We start from the raw sequence: 19,844 nt of genomic DNA on the forward strand, positions 1-19,844 counted from the left end.
AAATGACGTCACTTGCGATAGTTCGTGTTGACGTCTTTTTCAATGTGGGAAGTGTTAAGAACAGCTGATCAGATCGGCAAAGCGTGTTTCTGGAATATTATGTTTTTGTTCCTGCAAGCGCTTTTTATGCAATTTTTGCAAAGCTATATGTGGAAGGAAACCGTGACCTAGGACAAGCTGATGGCATAAGATGTAAGTACAACTCCTCTGGTTTCATATGGAAAAAAATTTATTGTGCTAGCTTAGCGGTTCAGGTTCTACAGGGATTTAAAAATAGTTATACAAAACGAGCATGCTGCTCTGACCGGCTTTAAAGGGTTAACAATAACAATGTATTGAATAATGACTTTAAAAAATAATATAAAATAGTGTGCAAATACTGATAACAGTGCAAATGTTTGCAATAAAAGAAATAAATGAAATATGTAAACTTTGCAGTGTTGCTCTGTGGTGCAGCTACGACACCATAGCAAAGTTTACACACTGTGTCTACTTGATCCATGTCTGACTCCGCGAACCCATAATGTTTCCACACCACTGAAGTTTTTTTTTTTTTTTACCTCTCTTTTCAACCAACGGCAGTCCACTCCTCTCCAAATAACTTCTGCTTAGCTTTCCGAGCTTCCCTCGGGTCCTCTTAATTGTTGTGATGAGTGTTCGAAATGCAGAGCAGTGCGCTTGATTTGCCACACGGAGCAGCGCGAGAGTAAAGCATGAGGGAGGGGCTAATAATCGGCTCAGTCATTTTTAATGATCGTTGAAAGCCCAGATCGTAATCATGATTAAAATTCGATTAATTGAGCAGCCCTAGAATAAACACACATCAAACATAAATGAACCATTTGCCTGTCTCCATAATTGAGAGCATTTTCTCTTCTTATGTCAACACTCTCTCTCTCTCTCTCTCTTTTTTTTTTTTTTTTTTTTTTTTTTGCTTTTTCGGTCATGTTATGTTTACCTGTCAAAGGCTTGTTACAAACTATGAAACACATCTTGCAGACTTCTGGATGTTAGAAGAAAACTAATACTGCTCATGAAGGAGACTAAAGGCAGGAAGGTGTCCTTTAAAACTAAATATGTTAATAGGACCTCCCTATTTATATCATAGTTTATGATATAGCACGTGTATTTCAGTAATAGCCTGCTGAGGCCACTATACGTGCTGGCCTCATATCAAATGTGAAGGCAGACTGAGTCTATGTTTGACATTTTTTATATCTAATCTTCCTTTTCAAACATTTAAACAGCAGCGAGTCTGCAGCTGAGGGAATACAAACTCATATTGTCAGAACAGGTTTGCTCGTTTCTTGGATTCATTTGGTGATTTATTAAATGTATAACTGTTATTCTAATCTGCTGCTGAGTCTCTTACACTTTTCTTTATGCTGTATATTTTCACGTCTTTGGAATAGTTGGAAGTTAGATAGTCAGCTGGGAAACTTTGTGTTAACTCATGGAGCTGAGGATATCGTGGATATCGTGGATATGCTGACCTCGCTGCGTGGTGTACAGAGCGAGGTCAGCATGATTAATATTCACAATAAAAATATTAGCCGAACATCATGAAGTCTGTATGTGTTTCATAGTGTCGAACAACCTTTGTACAGTTAAAGCCAGCAGTTACTACATGACGGAAACACCAACGTTATCTCTTCTATGTGTTTATACAGAGGTCACGCTGATTACTGAACAAAAACCCAAAGATCAGATGTTAAACAGATTTATTTGCTCTTTCTCCTCCTTAAACATGTTTTTAATGTTAGTTATAATTCAGAATTGGCGACTGAAACACGTAGGACACATAAGAACATCAGGAAATAAAACACAGATAAATATAACCTCAGTAAAAGAAGTCAGCGGGGGTTACTACAGCTGTGTACCGGGGCCTGTGCTTTGTTGGTGGGATTGCTTGCGAGGCGAGCGGGTCTATCCCACGCTTTGCCGTGAGACTGGGCAGACATCTCCGAAATCATCGAAACACTTTTGTAAAGAGGCTGTATCTTGACAAACCGACCAGACACATGAAGATTAAACCACTACATTCTAAAAAAATATTAAAACGGTATTTGGTGACACACAAACAGGGTTTTTCAAAGCTCAGTTCTGTTAGCTTCCACAGACAATGGCCACCAGGCCAAAGCAATGGTTTTGACTCGATCAGCGTTAACCCCGCCCCCTGAGTTTGATGGGTGAGGCTGACAGATAAAATTATTTCATGATGAGAGCCAGGCGCCAGGACTGCCAAAATGAAATAAATAAATATATCATTAAATAATTAATTAAATGTGTCAATAATTAATTAAATGTGTCAATAATTAATTAAAATGTGAAATACATAAATAATTAATTAAATGTGTCAATAATTAATTAATTAAATGTGTCAATAATTAATTAATTACATGTGTCATAACTATTTATTTAATTAATTAATTCCAATTTTAATTAATTATTGACACATTTAATTAATTATTTAATGGTGTATTTAATTAATTCATTATGGCAGTCCTGGCGTTCCATACCAGAGGGGCCGATGGCGCGATATGGCAGCCTCGCTTCTGTCAGTCTGCCCCAGGGCAGCTGTGGCTACAACTGTAGCTGCCTCCACCAGTGTGTGAATGTGAGAGTGAATGAATAGTGGCATTGTAAAGCGCTTTGGGTGTCTTGAAAAGCGCTATATAAATGCAATCCATTATTATTATTTCATATTTATTACTTCCCCCTCCTCATTGCTTTATTATTGTAGCTCTAGTAATAAATAATTTAAAAAAAAAAAGATTCTGGATCAGCACCATGATGCCCATAGTATATACAGTATTCTGAAGAAGGTCTAAAATGTCATTGTGTGTGCGTGCATGTGTTTGTTTTATTTAGATGGATTTTTAAAAAACACATTACTCATGATATAACATTGTCCAGACATGGCTGGCAAGGACATGAGGAGGAAACAGTAGGAGCTGTGTGAGGCTACTAAAGGCAGGGCTATAACATTTTTCTGTCATCATTTTATTTTAGATTAAGTGCAAGAGTTGTTAGGTGTGGATAATTAGATTATAGTTTATTGCAATAGCAAGTTGTGCCTTGTACTCAGATAGACAGCAAGTGGAGAGTGATATATGAAATGATGGGATGGAAGGAAGAAGAGAAGCAAAGAGTGAATCACAGGCAGAGCCTAAATTATTTCTCACAGTTTTTGTTGCCTTATGATTCCAAGCGCTGTCACCAATCTTTGCATTTTGTTATTATCTCATGACACTTGTTTAATCAGCTACCATCTCTCCTGTGGACTTTTTAATGTCTACAGTCTCAGATCAACACAGCCCTGCCCTCCAGCACTATCCACAGCAACCCCTCAACAGCAACATTGTACCCATCAGGTAAAGCATCGGCTACGTTTGCTTTGCCTTGTTGCCCATATTAGATTTTTGATAAATGTGTGTTGTTGTTATTCAGCCTGGTTCAATGTGCCCCTTTTTAACTTTGAGCACCCACCCCTTTAAACCTCTCTGCACAGCCCTGTAATGTAGGTACAATAACACAGAGTCATAGAGACAAAGCAGGTTATTTCTTCATTTTATAACCTCTGTGGGAATCCAGCTGACTACAGTTTATTTAAGAATATAGGCAAAGGTGTTATGTGTAGAAAACATATAGAAACATCAGAAATCACTTTCTGGCAGAACACAGGTTTGTGAATTTACACCTAGCATGTAAATTGAGTGTAATATTTGCAAATACATATGCACGTTACATGTACATTTTAACAGCAACCAGAAGGTTTAAGTATGAATAACTGGCAGTTTTTATTTCCTATCTGGCGCGACTTCATAATTCTACACCATTAACTAAGGATGCAAGATGGTCACAACACATGGAAAAGAGTGGGGGAGTCTTCTTTTGGACATTTGGATGCGACCTCTGAAGTACTGTGATTGACAAAAAAGTCGACAATTCCTCAGAGATAAAGTATTGGCTTAACTTTTCAGTCATTTCCAATCTTCATTTTTATGTTTACAATTAAAAGCCCCTGTTATTGATATTAATGTGAGGGTTAAAATGTCTGACCTGTAACAGAATTTTGAAAGTCGTGCCCTTTACTCTTTTACAACTATGTAAATGTGCAGTTTTAAACACTGCTCAAATCAAGCGATTTTGGCTACTGAGTAAAGATAGATCAAGATCTACAAATTGATCAAATCGATAGTTAAAGGTATATCTCAGTCCCAGCAAAGCACACATGAAGCAGCATCAGCATTTATTAGGAACTGCACACTTGCGATTTTGGGCTATATTCTGATGCACACAGGTGTTTTGTTTATTATTTAAAAATCTGTTCTTATAAAAACACATCACACATCTACCAAGACAAAATCTTTGTTTCACGTGTAAATACTTCTGAAATGTTCACTCTGAAAGGAAGTTTTGGATATGTGGAGGTCAAAAAGTACAGAGAAAGCTAATATTACCAAAAAATACCCGCGTACATGAACAGAGCCTTGATGTCTACAAAGTTCTATAGTTCTGAATGTTTTGGTTTATTTAACCACTAAAGTCTTTAATTCCCCTTGTTCTCTTTTTGACAATACTACTAAATAACAATTTACCGAGACTTTACCTGCGGATGATGTATTTCTTGCGAGGCTGTTTGACCTGGATGATGACAGAGATGATGAGCAGGATGACGACCAGACCACAGGTTACTCCAATGATAGTGAGGTTAGTGTTATCTAGCGTATCCAGGATGCTCGGTTTCCTCGTCTCTGGTTGAGGGGATGATACAGACAGAAATCACAGGCGTGTTTTGTGAAAACAGCATGTGGCTGGTGGTTGGAATTTCAACATACCTTTGCAGTGATTCTCATCCCATGGGTAAACACAGTTCTGGATGCCATTGCACACCAGAGTGTGATTTATGCACATGTTGCTATGGCAAAAGAAAGTGTCTCTCTCACACGGAGCTGAAACAAGACAGGCAGGAAAGATACGGCTGTAGCAATATGTTCTTCTTCAAAGTCAGACTTTAACTATACTCACTTTTGGCTCCATTTCTGCCTAAACAGGCAACATTAGCTATGGGCTTGCTAAGGAACAGCACCACTCCTTTCCCTAGAAGCCAACAGCCAACACAGATAGCGTTCTGCTAGCTGCTCCTCCCTGAGCCTCGTTCTGCCAGAGGTTTCTTCCTGTTAAACAGGAGTTTTTCCTTCCCACTGTTACCAAGTGCTTGCTCACTGGCAGATGATGTATAGATGTATATACTTCATAAACTGTTGCAATCCCCTGAACACTTGTTATCTAAATTCTACTCATTATTTAACATTTTCCAATAAATCTTGATCTTTAAAAGAAACAAATCTCAGGCAGACAGATTTACTCACGTTCATGGAAGGTTGTAAAGAGGATTTTGAATCTGCTCTTCCTGCTGCCCTCGTCTGCCCACAGTCTCACCACCCCCACAGAGGTAACCAGCATGACATCGTTGGCCACAGTGGAGCAGAACTTATTCTTTAAGTGCTCAACGGAACTGCTGCCGTCATAGATGCCAACAAAGTTACGCTTACACTCATTGGAGTTATGCATCTCATACTCAAGAAAACGCATGTAGATCTGTGAGGAGACAAAAGGATGAGAAGAAAGAGTGCTGTGAATGGACCAGAGTTTAATAACACTGGGACATCTTTATGTTTTTCTCCTTTCATTTTTTCATGACTTGAAGACCTTCTCTATTTATCACATAAAAATTCCTCGTTGAAATGGCTCAAATATCCAACAGTGACAAAAGAAATGTAGATGTGTAAATACTAACAGCAATATTATTTAACTGGCAAGATTTTGTTGACCTGCAGTCATTTATTGAGCTCTGAAAGGCTGACATCTTTGGACGTTTTGAAGATGGTTTTAAAAAATTCTACAGTGTTTGTCTGAAAACAACCAACTTCAACATCATTAAATGAGAACTGCTACAACAGTTTCACATCAGTCATTGCTGAGCAGAATACTGTAAAAATGTGATGTTCACATTATCAGAGATGGGCAGTAACGCGTAACGCGTTAAAAGTAATTAGATTACAGTAACGCGTAATGCGTTACTGTAATCTAATTACTTTTTTCAAGTAACGAGTAAAGTAAGGGATTACTATTGCAAAAACGGTAATTAGATTACCGTTACTTTCCCGTAGGAACGCTGCATTACTGCGTTACTAAAACCGTGATTTTTTTGCAAGAATGTCTCAAGACAGTGACGTAAGCGAGTGCGACGTGAGACAACAGCTGTCTGCAGATCAACAATGGATCATATATCGAGTGCGGGAGAGAGTATGAGCATGCAGCGTTTAAAGCGTGGAAGTACTGACCTTACTTTGAGTTTGATTCCATAAAAAGTGACAAAAACATTAGCGTCCGTTGTGCGTGGGAAGAAAACTTCTTTTTACTCCGAAAAAAACCCTAAACAAGCTCCGAGTGCGCAACGACGTAATGGGAAATTCAAAGAGAAACTCGCGGATTCTTCCACTGACTGCAGCGCCACACCTGCACCAGAGCACACCTCCGCCTACCCCACTCCTGCTTTACAGGTGAAAATAGAGCAACAGGACTGCTAGTCTTTGATTTTATTTACTTTCTGCTGTGTTTTTCTTGCATCTATTTGAAAGACTGAGTGTAAACACACAAAAATATTTTATTTTATGTGCTGGAATGTGCAGAAAATAGGTTTAAATGTTAAACTAATTTCTTCAAGCCAGAGAATGGTGCATATAATTTAATTTTTGCTTGATGCATAAAGTTAAAAGATTAAAACTGATAAAACGAGTTTAAAAAAAAGAGACTTTTCCATTTGATTACATTTTGTATGATGGATTATGCAGAAAAAGTAGAATTGGGTTGACAGATCTATTGCTTTATTACCTATTCAGGTTGTAAATCGTGTTTTTAAAAGTAACTAAGTAATTAATTACTTTTGAAAATAAGTAATCAGTAAAGTAACGGGATTACTCTTTTGGGGAAGTAATCAGTAATTCGTTACTGATTACTTTTTTCAAGTAACTTGACCAACACTGCACATTATGTTACAGGTAGAACACCGGCCTACTGTCTCAACAAGCAGACAACCAATCAATTCCAGGTATCTGAAGTTTGTAGTAGAGTCAAATTCCATCTGTGATTAGCAGAGATTGTTTAAATAAGAAAGAAAGAAATGGCACACAGTATGCAGACCTTGGCTCTCGGTGGAGCCCTGATGTACCATCTGCAGTCCACGGCTTCAGTCTGCTGCGCCCGGCCTTCCTTAGCTATCTGCGTTGAATCTACGTAGCCTTCTGGACCATTCATCTCAAACTCACAAACTGTGGAGAGCAGCAGTTTTACGTAACAGTTAAAGCAATGCTGTTGTAACAATGAGGCCTGTTTCAGTTGTAGAGACAAGTTTTCTGTAGTACTTGACGCTTCATATGAAGATTTATGCAACCTCAAATGCTGCGTAAAATGTAAAATAAAATGGAATCCAGTGGTCTGCAAGCCTCATAAACTATAAATCAAATGCTTAAACTGAGAAAATACAATTTAAGAAAAAAGATCATTTTGAATTTTAATGCCAGCCACATGTCTCAAAAAAGTTGGGCATGCCATGTTTACTGTTGTGTAGCGTCCACTCTTCTTTTAACAACAGCCTGTTAACGTTGGAAACTGAGGAGACCAGAATGTTGCCTCATTCTTGTCTGATATAGGATTCTAGCTGTACTACAGTGCAGTGCCTTCTTTTTTGTGATTTTCATTCTATGATGTGCAAAATGTTTCCAACTGGTGTAAAGTCTGGACTATATGCAGGCCAGTTCAGTCCAGCAAAGTTATGCTGTTCTAATAGATGCAGTAGGTTTGGTATTGCCTTGGTAAAATGGTGTCTTTTTCCCTGAAAACACACTTTTCAACACTGATGATGCCTTTCTAGTAGATCTGCAAGCCCAGAGAAAATGGCAGTGTTTCTGGATCATATGGCTTCTTCTTTGCATCCTATAGCTCTAACCCGTGTTCATGGACGGCACACTGAACTGTGTTCATTGACAATGACTTCTGGAAGTGTTCCTGAGACCGGGCACTGATTTCCATGATAGATTCATGCTTCTTTTTTTTTTTTTTTTTTTCACGATTTCCAGCCTTGTCCCCTTGTGCACAGAGATTCTTCCAGATTCTCTGAATATTTCGATTCACCCAATTAGCTGTAAAAGGCTTCTTTTTACCACCACTTACTTTTCTAGACCTCGTATATTTTCAGATATGCTGTTGCCATCAATTTCAAAATGAACTAATATGTTTCATAACGTAAAAGGTTTGTGAGGTTTATGTTTTTATTGACATTTTACATAGCATCCCATCCTTTGTGGAGTTGGGCTTGCCCTTGGCAATGTGAAAATGTTAAACAGCACTTTATCTCATCATCATCTCAGAATGTTAAAGACAAGATATCTTTGAATAGATAAATGTGCAAACATTTTTATTTTACATAGGCTAACTATGTGTCACCATGTCACTATGTGTTTCCCCTTTGACAGAAACGGTTCAAAACTGGTTGTGATGTCACAAATTAAGTTTCCAAATTCAAATTTTAGACTCTATTTAAATTTTTACATCTTGTAGCATCGAGTATGAAGGGTTTTCTAGTACTGTTATTAACACAATTCTGAGGAAAATAACATGTATGTGTGGAGCTGTACCTAAGTCAAAAATTTAAATACACCTCATTACATTTTTAGTTTTTTTAAAACTCCAACATTGGTTCTCATGGCAGATTGGGAAACTGATACATTAAGTTGGAAAGGTTAAAACTAGCAGTTAAAACCTCCATTACTGTATGCACATTCCAGTTTCCAGTAATCACTAGTAACACTGCAGTAATGCTAACTTAGGATTTTGTCTCCATATAACATTATAATCATACTTGCTAACCTCTAGCTCACAAATTTATGTACTGTGAGCTCAGACTAATGTGTAACAAAGTCACCATGTACAAACGTCTCAGTTATTAAAACATGACACATGTAATGTACTGCAGTTTTCCAGCAACATGACATCTTTCCTGCAGTATGTAAATTTGATTTAACAACTCGTTTCCTACTTTGATGTTAACACATATCAATTTAATCAAGCACTACACTGACTTTCTGCTTTGTGTCTAATATTATGTTGTATCATGATCACACACAAGTTTAATACTCACATGGTAGAGCTGGCAGTTCCCCAAGCCCTTTAAACTCGGGATCTGAAAGCAGAACATCGGTCTTGTAAGAGGCAAATAAATCTTTATAACATGATGTACTCCACGTACTGTATGTGATAAACACATGCATTTAAAATTGTGTACACATAAGGTGTTTAAAGATGTTTGTGTGGCAGATGTTCTGTGGACAATATCCCCAGATGTTTTGTGTCAAGGTGCCAGAGCTGTCATTGCAGAACAAGAAGGCTCACACAACATTTGCAGGTGGTCTTATTGTCGTGGATGATTGGTGTATAATATTTAAATACATTTGCATGTGTTCAGTAAATGCAGTACAGTTGGAAGAAATGTCGAAACATGCAGACGCGTGACAAACTAACCAATACAGGCAATAGCCTGGGTGACTCTGTTTAATCAGTGGGTCCATTTTACTCACATGGTTTTTCGCCACTTGTTCCCTAAAGACGTAAGAGTCACTGCTAATGAATGCAAAGTTTTTCTCAGTGATAACCTTTCTCCTAAATTTTTATCTAACATTTCTATCCTTACTGGAGTGATTACTCACAGGATGAAAACACACCCATTCATAGGGCACAAGGGTTCACTGTATGGTGTGATTGATGCAGATGATAATGATGTGAATCATTAGCCATGTCTCAATTGAACATCTAGGGGAGATTTTTTGGCCAGACTATCCGTTAGACCCTCGACCATCATCGTCAAAAAACCAAATGCAAGAGTGCTGTATCTGTTTAACAGAGTTCCAGAGAATAGGAGAATCATTGGGTGCACATGCTGACAAAAAGGAGCAGGGTAGAACTAAGAAGAGATTAGCAATGATGTGACCATGGACCATGAAATGTTGTTTAATTATGCATCTTGCACTGATCACAGACAAAAATAATTAATAGCAACACAAAGTGGCTACATACCTAGTAAATTGACAACCAAAGGGAGGGAGGAATACCATTGGCTGACAATAGCCAGGATTAGGACAGAAATGTTCCCACCTGACCACTTCAAATTCAGCTGATTTCATTTCTTTCTATTTTTTTGAACAATAAACTTTGTCTAGTTAATGAAGGCTTACAAAATCTTTATAGAATAAACACCTTGATAGTCCAAAATACAACAGTTTGGTGCTTTTTCAATTCAATTCAATTTTATTTATATAGCGCCAAATCACAACAAAAGTCGCCTCAAGCGCTTCATAGATACAGAGAAAAACCCAACAATCATATGACCCCCTATGAGCAAGCACTTTGGCGACAGTGGGAAGGAAAAACTCCCTTTTAACAGGAAGAAACCTCCGGCAGAACCAGGCTCAGGGAGGGGCGGGGCCATCTGCTGCGACCGGTTGGGGTGAGAGAAGGAAGACAGGATAAAAGACATGCCGTGGAAGAGAGACAGAGGTTAATAACAGATATGATTCAATGCAGAGAGGTCTATTAACACATAGTGAGTGAGACAGGTGACTGGAAAGGAAAAACTCAATGCATCATGGGAATCCCCCGGCAGCCTACGTCTATTGCAGCATAACTAAGGGAGGATTCAGGGTCACCTGGTCCAGCCCTAACTATATGCTTTAGCAAAAAGGAAAGTATTAAGCCTAATCTTAAAAGTAGAGATAGTGTCTGTCTCCTGAATCCAAACTGAAAGCTGGTTCCACAGAAGAGGGGCCTGAAAACTGAAGGCTCTCCCTCCCATTCTACTTTTAAACACTCTAGGAACAACAAGTAGTTCTGCAGAGCGAGAGCGAAGTGCTCTAATAGGGTGATATGGTACTACAAGGTTGTCAATGGAAAATTGTACTTAGTAGTCAGTATAATCTTTTAATGATATAAGTTTGCATATGGTAGAATACTGCATGTAATCACTTGTGTTTAGAAGTATATAGTTGGTGGCATATTGAAAGAATGTCTCATCCTAGGAGGTCTGTAACATTCCAGGGTGTTCTGGCGTTCACCCCCACATCCTAGGAGTATGGGAGAGGTCGTACCTTGTCTTATTGTTTTACGGTAGGATTAACGTAGCTACGTCAGTTTTAGTCTAAGTGCTTGTGGCGGAGGCGTGGCTCCGGGCGCAGCTGCTGGGGAGGAGTGGAGCAGAAGGCTCAACAGGGCGGCGCTGCGAGGCCGGTAAGAACAGCTGATGGTGTTTATGTACTAATGATGGTCTCCCTCCGCTGTGTTTATAGTGAGACGGGGAGGAGCGGCGAGAGATCAGGTGGGCTCGTGAGCTGTCAGGCTGTGCGACTGAGTCAGCTGTGTAAACAAACAAATAAATGTGGAATTTGGCAGTACATACCTGCGTGTGCGTGTGTTTGTGCCTGGTGTATTCCACAAGTGGTGCCGAAACCCAGGACAGTGCCGGTGGGGAAATGTCCGACCCACAGGCCGCGCCACCCGCCCAGCCCCTGCAATTCTTGGCGCAGATGCTGGCGGAGATGGCGGCGATGAGCCGGGATCAGGCGGCCGACCAGCGTGCCCACCTGGCCGCGCTGCGGGAGCAGACGGACCGACAGACACAAGTTCTGGAGCGGCTGGTCGGGGCCGCTGCCACGCCGAAGCCCTCGCCACTGTCGGTGACGGTGCCCCGGATGGGGGACGGGGACGACCCACAGATTTTTCTGGAGACCTTCCGTGCCACGGCGGAGGCGTGCCAATGGCCGCGGGAGGAGTGGGCTCCGCGGCTGCTCCCCCTGCTGTCTGGGGAGGCACAAACAGCGGCCCTGAGTCTGCCTCCGGCGTCCAGGAGCAGCTTCCCGGATGTGAGCCGGGCGGTGGTGGACAGGCTGGGGCTCACCGCCGAAGACCATCGCCGGGGGTTCCGGGCCTGTCGGCTGGCTACATCGGACCGACCATTCGCCTGGGCCCGACAGCTGCGCGACGCGGCGGTGCGCTGGCTGCAGCCGGGAACATCGGAGGGCGAGACGAAGCTGGTGGACAAGGTGGTGCTGGAGCAGTTCACGGAGGGATTGCCAGCGGAGACGGCGAGATGGGTCCGGTGCCACCGGCCCGCAAGCTTGGAGGTAGCGGTGACGCTGGCGGAGGACCACCTTGCCGCTGGAGCAGGGGAGTCCGGGGATGCCGGACGGAGGCCGAACAAACAGGCCCCAGTGCCGGCCCTGAGGCGCCGTGTGCCGGCACCAGGGCAGGCAGACCGGCTGCCGGCGCTGAGCCCCACTAACCCTTTCGCGGCGATGGTGCCGTCCAGGGGAACCGAGCCGAGTGGAGCCGCCCCCGAGCCACGGAGGGCAGCACAAACGCCGGGGCCGGAGTGTTGGAAGTGCGGGCAGCCGGGACACCTGAGGAGGGATTGTCCGCTTATGGAAGTGGGGCAGGTGTTCCGCGTTGCTGGCGCCCCAGCACCCTCCCCCGGTCCAGGAGGGACATACAGTATTCCGGTAAGGACTCGAGGGGGTATACGCCAAGCGTTGGTGGACACGGGCTGCACACAGACCCTCGTGCACCAAGGCTTGGTTCGCCCCGGGGCATTATTGGAGGCCGAGTGGGTGGAGGTGAGGTGTGTTCATGGTGATGTGCACCGGTACCCCATAGTGCCGCTGCTGCTAAAATACAAGGGCCATACACATAGGGTAACGGCGGCGGTTAGCCCGCGCCTGTCGCACCCCCTGATTCTGGGTACCAATTGGCCGGGGTTTCATCAGCTACTGGGGCAGTACGCGGGGGTGCGATCACGACCGGAAGCGGGGTGTAGCGTGTGCGCGGCATTCAGCGGTGACGCGGGGTCGTCCGACACGACTCCGGGGGGGAGGAGCCGGCGGGTCCCTCACGGGACGTCCCGCCGGCCCCGGAAGTGTCCCCCATGGGTGATTTCCCACTGGAGCAGTCTCGTGACGGCACCCTACGCTCAGCCTTTGACCACGTGATGGCTATTGATGGTCACGTGGTGCGCCCTGAGGCCGCGCAGACCTACCCGCGTTTCATCTTATTAAATGACCGATTATATCGAGTGAGTCGTGACACTCAGACTGAGGAAACACACACCCAGTTGTTGGTGCCGCAGGGCCGCCGGGAAACGCTTTTCCAGGCGGCCCACTGTAACCCCATGGCAGGGCATATGGGCTACGAGAAAACTCTGGAGCGAATAACGGCCCGATTTTATTGGCCTGGCATCCGAGCGGATGTGCGCCGCTGGTGCGCGTCCTGCCCGGACTGCCAACTTGTTAACCAGCCGGCCATACCGAGAGCGCCTCTGCGCCCTCTCCCCCTCGTTGAGGTCCCGTTTGAGCGCATCGGCATGGACCTCATCGGGCCGTTTCACCAGAGTGCACGCGGTTACCGCTTTGTGTTAGTCCTGGTGGATTACGCAACGCGGTACCCGGAAGCAGTTCCGCTGCGCACCATCTCGGCTAAGAGTGTGGCGCAGGCACTGTTTCAGGTCATCTCCCGAGTCGGAATCCCGAAAGAGATACTGACTGACCAGGGCACGTCGTTTATGTCTCGTACACTGCGGGAACTGTATGAATTACTGGGCATTAAATCTATTCGGACCAGCGTCTACCACCCTCAGACTGACGGGCTGATGGAGCGGCTGAATAAGACCTTAAAGTACATGATTCGGAAGTTCATTAACGAGGATGAACGCAATTGGGATCACTGGCTAGACCCTCTGTTATTCGCAGTGCGGGAGGTGCCCCAGGCCTCCACGGGATTTTCTCCCTTTGAACTGCTGTTGGGCAGGAGGCCACGTGGGGTGCTCGACCTGATTAAAGAAAGCTGGGAGGACGGTCCGAGCCCCGCCAAAAATGAGATACAGTACGTGTTGGACCTGAGAGCAAAACTCCACACTTTGGGGAGGTTGTCACGGGAGAATTTGCTCCAGGCTCAGCAGCGTCAGCAACGCCTGTATAACAGAGGGGCTAGACTCAGGCAATTTTCACCGGGAGATAGAGTGCTTGTGTTACTCCCTTCTTCCAGCTCGAAGTTGCTCGCCAAGTGGCAAGGTCCCTTTGTGGTCACACGGCGTGTCGGGGACGTGGACTATGAGGTCGCTCGGTCGGACAGGGGAGGAGCCACGCAGATTTATCACCTCAATCTCCTTAAAGCGTGGAGAGAGGTTGAAACCGCATCTCTGGTGAGCCTGGTGAAGGAGAGAGATGAGTTGGGGCCTGAGGTGCCAAATTCTATCATTCCCGCCTCCCTCCCTTGTGATGGCCATCTCACACAGGCCCAGAGAGCGGACGTTGTCGCGTTGCAACAGCGCTTTGCGGACGTGTTCTCCCCCCTGCCCGGCCGGACGTCCCTCATCGAGCACCATTTCGTGACGCAGCCCGGCGTGACGGTGCGTTCACGGCCCTACAGGCTCCCGGAGCATAAGCGAAAAATCGTGCAGAGGGAATTGGCGGAAATGCTGAGGATGGGAGTAATAGAAGAGTCGCACAGCGCCTGGTGTAGCCCCATCGTTCTGGTGGCGAAGAAGGATGGGTCTATACGGTTCTGTGTCGACTATCGCAGGGTGAACGAAGTGTCACGCTTTGATGCCTACCCCATGCCTCGGGTCGACGAGCTCCTGGACCGGTTAGGCACGGCCCGCTTTTTCACGACGCTGGACTTAACCAAGGGCTATTGGCAGATTCCCTTGTCTGCCGAGGCCAGGGAGAAAACGGCCTTCTCCACTCCGTACGGTTTGTACCAGTTCGTGACACTCCCGTTCGGCCTGTTCGGGCCCCCGGCCACTTTCCAGCGTCTCATGGACCGGGTACTGCGTCCGCACGCGGCGTATGCTGCCGCCTACTTGGATGACGTGATCATCCACAGCGACACCTGGGCGGAGCATGTGCCGTGGGTGGCCGCGGTCCTGGAGTCCCTGAGGGGGGCGGGGCTCACGGCCAATCCGAAGAAGTGCGCGGTTGGACGGAGGGAGGTGCAGTATCTGGGGTACCACCTGGGGGGCGGGCAGGTGCGTCCACAAGTGGGGAAGACGGCGGCTATCGCATCCTGCCCGCGCCCCAGGACGAAAAAGGAGGTGAGACGGTTCTTGGGGTTGGCGGGTTACTATCGTCGCTTCGTGCCGGGGTTTGCGCAGCTAACCAGCCCCCTGACCGATCTCACTCGAAAGGGTGCCCCGGATCTGGTCCAGTGGACGGGGCCGTGCCAGGCGGCGTTTGTGCGAGTGAAAAACGCTCTCTGTGGGGAGCCGCTGCTTCACACTCCTAACTTTTCCCTCCCGTTTGTTCTGCAGACTGACGCCTCGGACAGAGGGCTGGGAGCCGTTTTGTCTCAGCAGGTGAGGGGAGCTGACCGCCCTGTCCTGTACATCAGCCGGAAGCTAGCGGAGCGTGAGCGCCGGTACAGCACCGTGGAGAAGGAGTGCCTGGCCATCCGGTGGGCGGTCGGCTCCCTGCGCTATTACCTCCTGGGACGCTCATTCACCCTCTATTCGGACCACGCCCCGCTGCAGTGGCTCCACCGCATGAAGGATGCCAACGCCCGGATCACCCGGTGGTATCTGGCATTGCAGCCCTTTAAGTTCAAGGTGATCCATAGGCCGGGGGCACAGATGGCGGTGGCCGATTTCCTCTCTCGCTCGCGAGGGGGGGAGTTGGCTCGGCCGGACGGCTCCCCGGCCTCGAACGGGCGGTGGGGGTGTGTGGCGGAGGCGTGGCTCCGGGCGCAGCTGCCGGGGAGGAGTGGAGCAGAAGGCTCAACAGGGCGGCGCTGCGAGGCCGGTAAGAACAGCTGATGGTGTTTATGTACTAATGATGGTCTCCCTCCGCTGTGTTTATAGTGAGACGGGGAGGAGCGGCGAGAGATCAGGTGGGCTCGTGAGCTGTCAGGCTTGTGCGACTGAGTCAGCTGTGTAAACAAACAAATAAATGTGGAATTTGGCAGTACATACCTGCGTGTGCGTGTGTTTGTGCCTGGTGTATTCCACAGTGCTTTTTTACATATAGATTAGGGCTGCTCAATTATGGCAAAAATTATAATCACGATTATTTTCACTGAAATTGAGATCTCGATTAAACTTAGTTACAGCGCTTTCAGAAAGACATCTACTGTGATAAAGTCTACTCTCCACCGCTGTGTAATCAATTATTGTAAATGTAAATGTTATCAGGAAATGATCAGACAGGAGAGAGTTTTCAAGAACCACTGTTAAATGTTCAGTTTCTATGCCATATGTTAAAACAAGATCTAGAGTGTGATTAAAGTGGTGGGTGGGTTCTTTTACATTTTGAGAGAAGCCAATTGAGTCTAATAACAGATTAAATGCTAGAGGCTGTCATCTTTAGCATCTACATGGATGTTAAAATCACCCACACTAATTATTTTATCTGAGCTGAGAACTAAATCAGATATAAAGTCTGAGAAATCAGACAGAAACTCTGTGTAAGGCCCAGGTGGACGATAGATGATAACAAGTAAGACTGGTTTCTGAGTTTTACAGCTGGGGTGGACAAGGCTAAGCATCAGGCTTTCAAATGAATTAAAAGTCTGTCTTGGTCTTTCGTTAATTAATAGGCTGGTGTAAAAAATTGCTGCCACACCGCCCCCTCGGCCTGTGCTTTGAGATTTCTGGTAGTTAGAATGTCTCGGGGGTGTTGATTCATTTAAACTAGCATAATCATCCTGCTGCAACCAGGTTTCTGTAAGGCAGAGTAAATCAATTTGTTGATCAATTATTAAGTCATGTACTAACAGAGACTTGGAGGAGAGAGACCTAATATTTAATAATTCACATTTCACTGTTTTACTCTTTGGTTCAGATGGGGATACTGTATTGTTCTTTCTTTGTAATTGTTTATGTTTAAGTTGCTTTTTAGTTTATCTAGATTTTTTCAGTGTTTCTGAGCTGTCATACCTTCATATAGGAAACAGTAAGATGAAATTTTCAAGGCTGAAAAACCGCCAAATCAATTTTACAATCAGTCTAAGTACTTTTAAGTCCCTTTCTATAACCCACTTTGAACATTAATCAACAAAACTGCACCAATTTAACACTCTGAGGTCTAAGTCATTATATGTGCTCAAACTGAACCAAATCCCTCAATCACAAATATCTGTAAAGGGGATCTAAAATAAAGCACTAAATGTGACACAGAACATTTTTAATTTTGTATAGTTTAACAGTAACTTTAACTTTAACGTAGCTTCATACCCTGGAGGACGGGGCTGTGGCTCCCCACACTCCCTAGCAGATCGTTACATGGAGAAACCTTTGGAATGCAAGCATGCTGATCCACACAGGTATGCACACAGGTGTACACATGGGTATTCACAGACGCGGACTACAGCTTTCTTGGCTGCTGCCTCAAAGCACATTGTACGCTGTCTATCTTGCGTGCTGCACAATATCGTTTATTATTTAGTATCTACTGATATCTACTGCTAGCTAGTTTATTGTGATGGTGCCGTTTTTTTTATTATGTTGCTCTTTGTTGTTTGCTTTCTCTTCTGTTTTTTTTCTCCATACAGGTGACCCAGGTGTTTTGTTTTTTTTTGTTTGTTTTTCTTTCTTTCTTCTCCCCCTTCTCACCGTCTCTTCTCCCCTTTGGTTTTCTTTCTCTCCCTCTCTTTCTTTCATTCTCTCTCCCTGTCCTATCCCCCAGTCATTTCTGTCCCGTTTGTAGCAACTGAAAATAAAATAAATTCATAATTATAATAAAGGTCAATCAAATGGACCAATATGGCAAGGCCATGATGATCCACTTGGTAAAATAAATCCGCTTGGCATCTTTCTTGGCCTTAAGACAACAATTCTGATGGCTAAAGATCCAAACGGGACACAAAAACCCCCCCAAAAAAACCCCCCAGTAACTTTAACACGTAAATATCTGCAAAGCTTTTGAGTTATTTACGGTTAAATTAGTCCACAACATAGGCATGGTTATTTTGTCAGCTTCAATCTATTTTTATAGTGCAGAACTTATATGCACCATACTGTTAGGATTAAAAGCTGCTACATAGTTTGAATTCCATACTTTGGACACAAGTGGAGACGGAGACTTAGTGAGGCTGCAACGTGCTGGGCCGTCCGTTGGCTCCAGAGGGTTAACGTCTGTGAATCAGTGTGATGCCATATTAATTCTCAATCTACATTTCAATACAGGCTCATCTTGGCTATCCTCAATTCCTTCTGTGCCAAAATTATTTTCTACTAAAGTATTATTTTACGCTCAAAAATGTGTTAGTTACAAATGGGTTACTTAAATGTGTTTTAAAGCCCTAAGTGTCAGGATCCTGGATCTCCTGACCCAGAGTTTCTTGTGTCTCAGGGTTTTTGTATTATGATGTATGTTCTAAGTTCTCTTTGTTGCCCCAGTTTATTCTGTAGTCTAGTGTCTTGGTTTGGGTTTCTTGTATTCTGTTTAGTATTTAGTAGCTGCCCTCTGTGCCTCCTTTTTGTTGGTCTCTGTGTTTCTTAGTTGCTCTGTCTCCCCTAGTCAAGTCCGCGTCTGTGTTACATTTCCTGTTTCACTTTGAAGGTCTGTGCCCTATGTAAATGTATTGAGTTTTGCTTCCCTTGGGTCTCGTGTCAGATTTCTCACAGCTGTGTGTGTGTGTGTGTTGTTAGATTCTTCCCAGTTTAGGTTTTGTACAGTTTTCTGGTCAGCAATAAAAGCTGCCATTTTGAGTTCAGTTCTGTTTCCAGTGAGTTCATGTTTGGGTCCAATTCCTGCCTGCACACAGCTGGATCATGACACTGAGATTGTATTTTTTATTTCCTAGACTTAAGCCAACCCTTTGAGCCACTGATATTTAGGGGTCAGATTGATTGTTCATGGCTTGACCCACATATATTTTGTCAGGGCTTAAGGCTCTTCATTTTGTTTTGTTTTTTTGACAAATAAAGGTCAACCTCTATTCTGTAATACACGAGATATGTGCACCAATTTTGTCAAGAAAAACAGATTAAACAAAATCTCTGAGCTTCAGTCGTTGGATAAAGTAAGCGCAAAATAACACAGACTAAAAATGACAACGTTAAAGATATACTGCAAAATAAAATAAAAACACGGCTGGCCTAAACTTACGTAATCTATGTGCCAGTTCATTTCCTCTGCCCTTATTTAAACCCACCATCCCCCCTCTACAAAAAGAAACCCTGATGCTCCTCATCAAAAACAGAGAAACACATTTAGCACGAGGAAGGGAGCAGACAGATATTTTGTTCTAAACCTTTGTGCTGATGAATCTACTCGCTAGGTGGATTATAAATTCTGACGTACCAGCTTAGTTGTTGAGGTCAGATTAGACTCCAGCAAAAATAAAACAAACGGCTTATTTTCCAAGCATAAATTCTCACTTTTTCCATTATTTTTCCATAACCTTTGGTCAGGGGTTGTGATGTAGGAAGACCAGGTGATGGACACAACTCAGCCTCAAATACACAAGGACTCTCATTAATTCTCTCATGTTTCTAACCTATTTCCTCTCCAAGCTCAGCCAGATTAATCATGTTCATTCCTGTGTGTTTGGGTGTGTTTGTGCGTTTGTGATGCAACAATACCTTACCAGGGGTTTTACGCCTAATGTAAGATGGAAAAAAAGGGGAATACAAAGCCTGTTTTATGAAAATTACTTGTATATTCATCTCATTCAGCGAAAATGAGTGAAAACGTTTGCAGAAATATTTATGTGCATATATCTACAGGAATGGCAGAATTATTAGG

The 19,844-nt window shown here is 44.1% G+C and overlaps 1 protein-coding gene across 1 annotated transcript in view; it reads right to left on the reverse strand.

Moving 5' to 3' along the window:
* Positions 1-19,844, reverse strand: part of LOC146613973 (neuropilin and tolloid-like protein 1) — a 42,285-nt gene that overhangs the window by 2,728 nt on the left and 19,713 nt on the right. The window contains exons 5-9 of the mRNA XM_085378088.1: positions 9,206-9,247; positions 7,210-7,337; positions 5,376-5,604; positions 4,842-4,955; positions 4,613-4,757 (exon numbers count right to left, since the gene is read on the reverse strand). Coding sequence (XP_085234214.1) covers positions 4,613-4,757; positions 4,842-4,955; positions 5,376-5,604; positions 7,210-7,337; positions 9,206-9,247 — 658 coding nt within the window. The remainder of the gene's footprint in view (positions 1-4,612; positions 4,758-4,841; positions 4,956-5,375; positions 5,605-7,209; positions 7,338-9,205; positions 9,248-19,844) is intronic.

Source organism: Diplotaxodon limnothrissa, linkage group LG18, assembly GCF_057381915.1.
Source record: "Diplotaxodon limnothrissa isolate DT_005_m linkage group LG18, D_limnothrissa_male_GT1.1, whole genome shotgun sequence".
Taxonomy (NCBI): Eukaryota; Metazoa; Chordata; class Actinopteri; order Cichliformes; family Cichlidae; genus Diplotaxodon; species Diplotaxodon limnothrissa.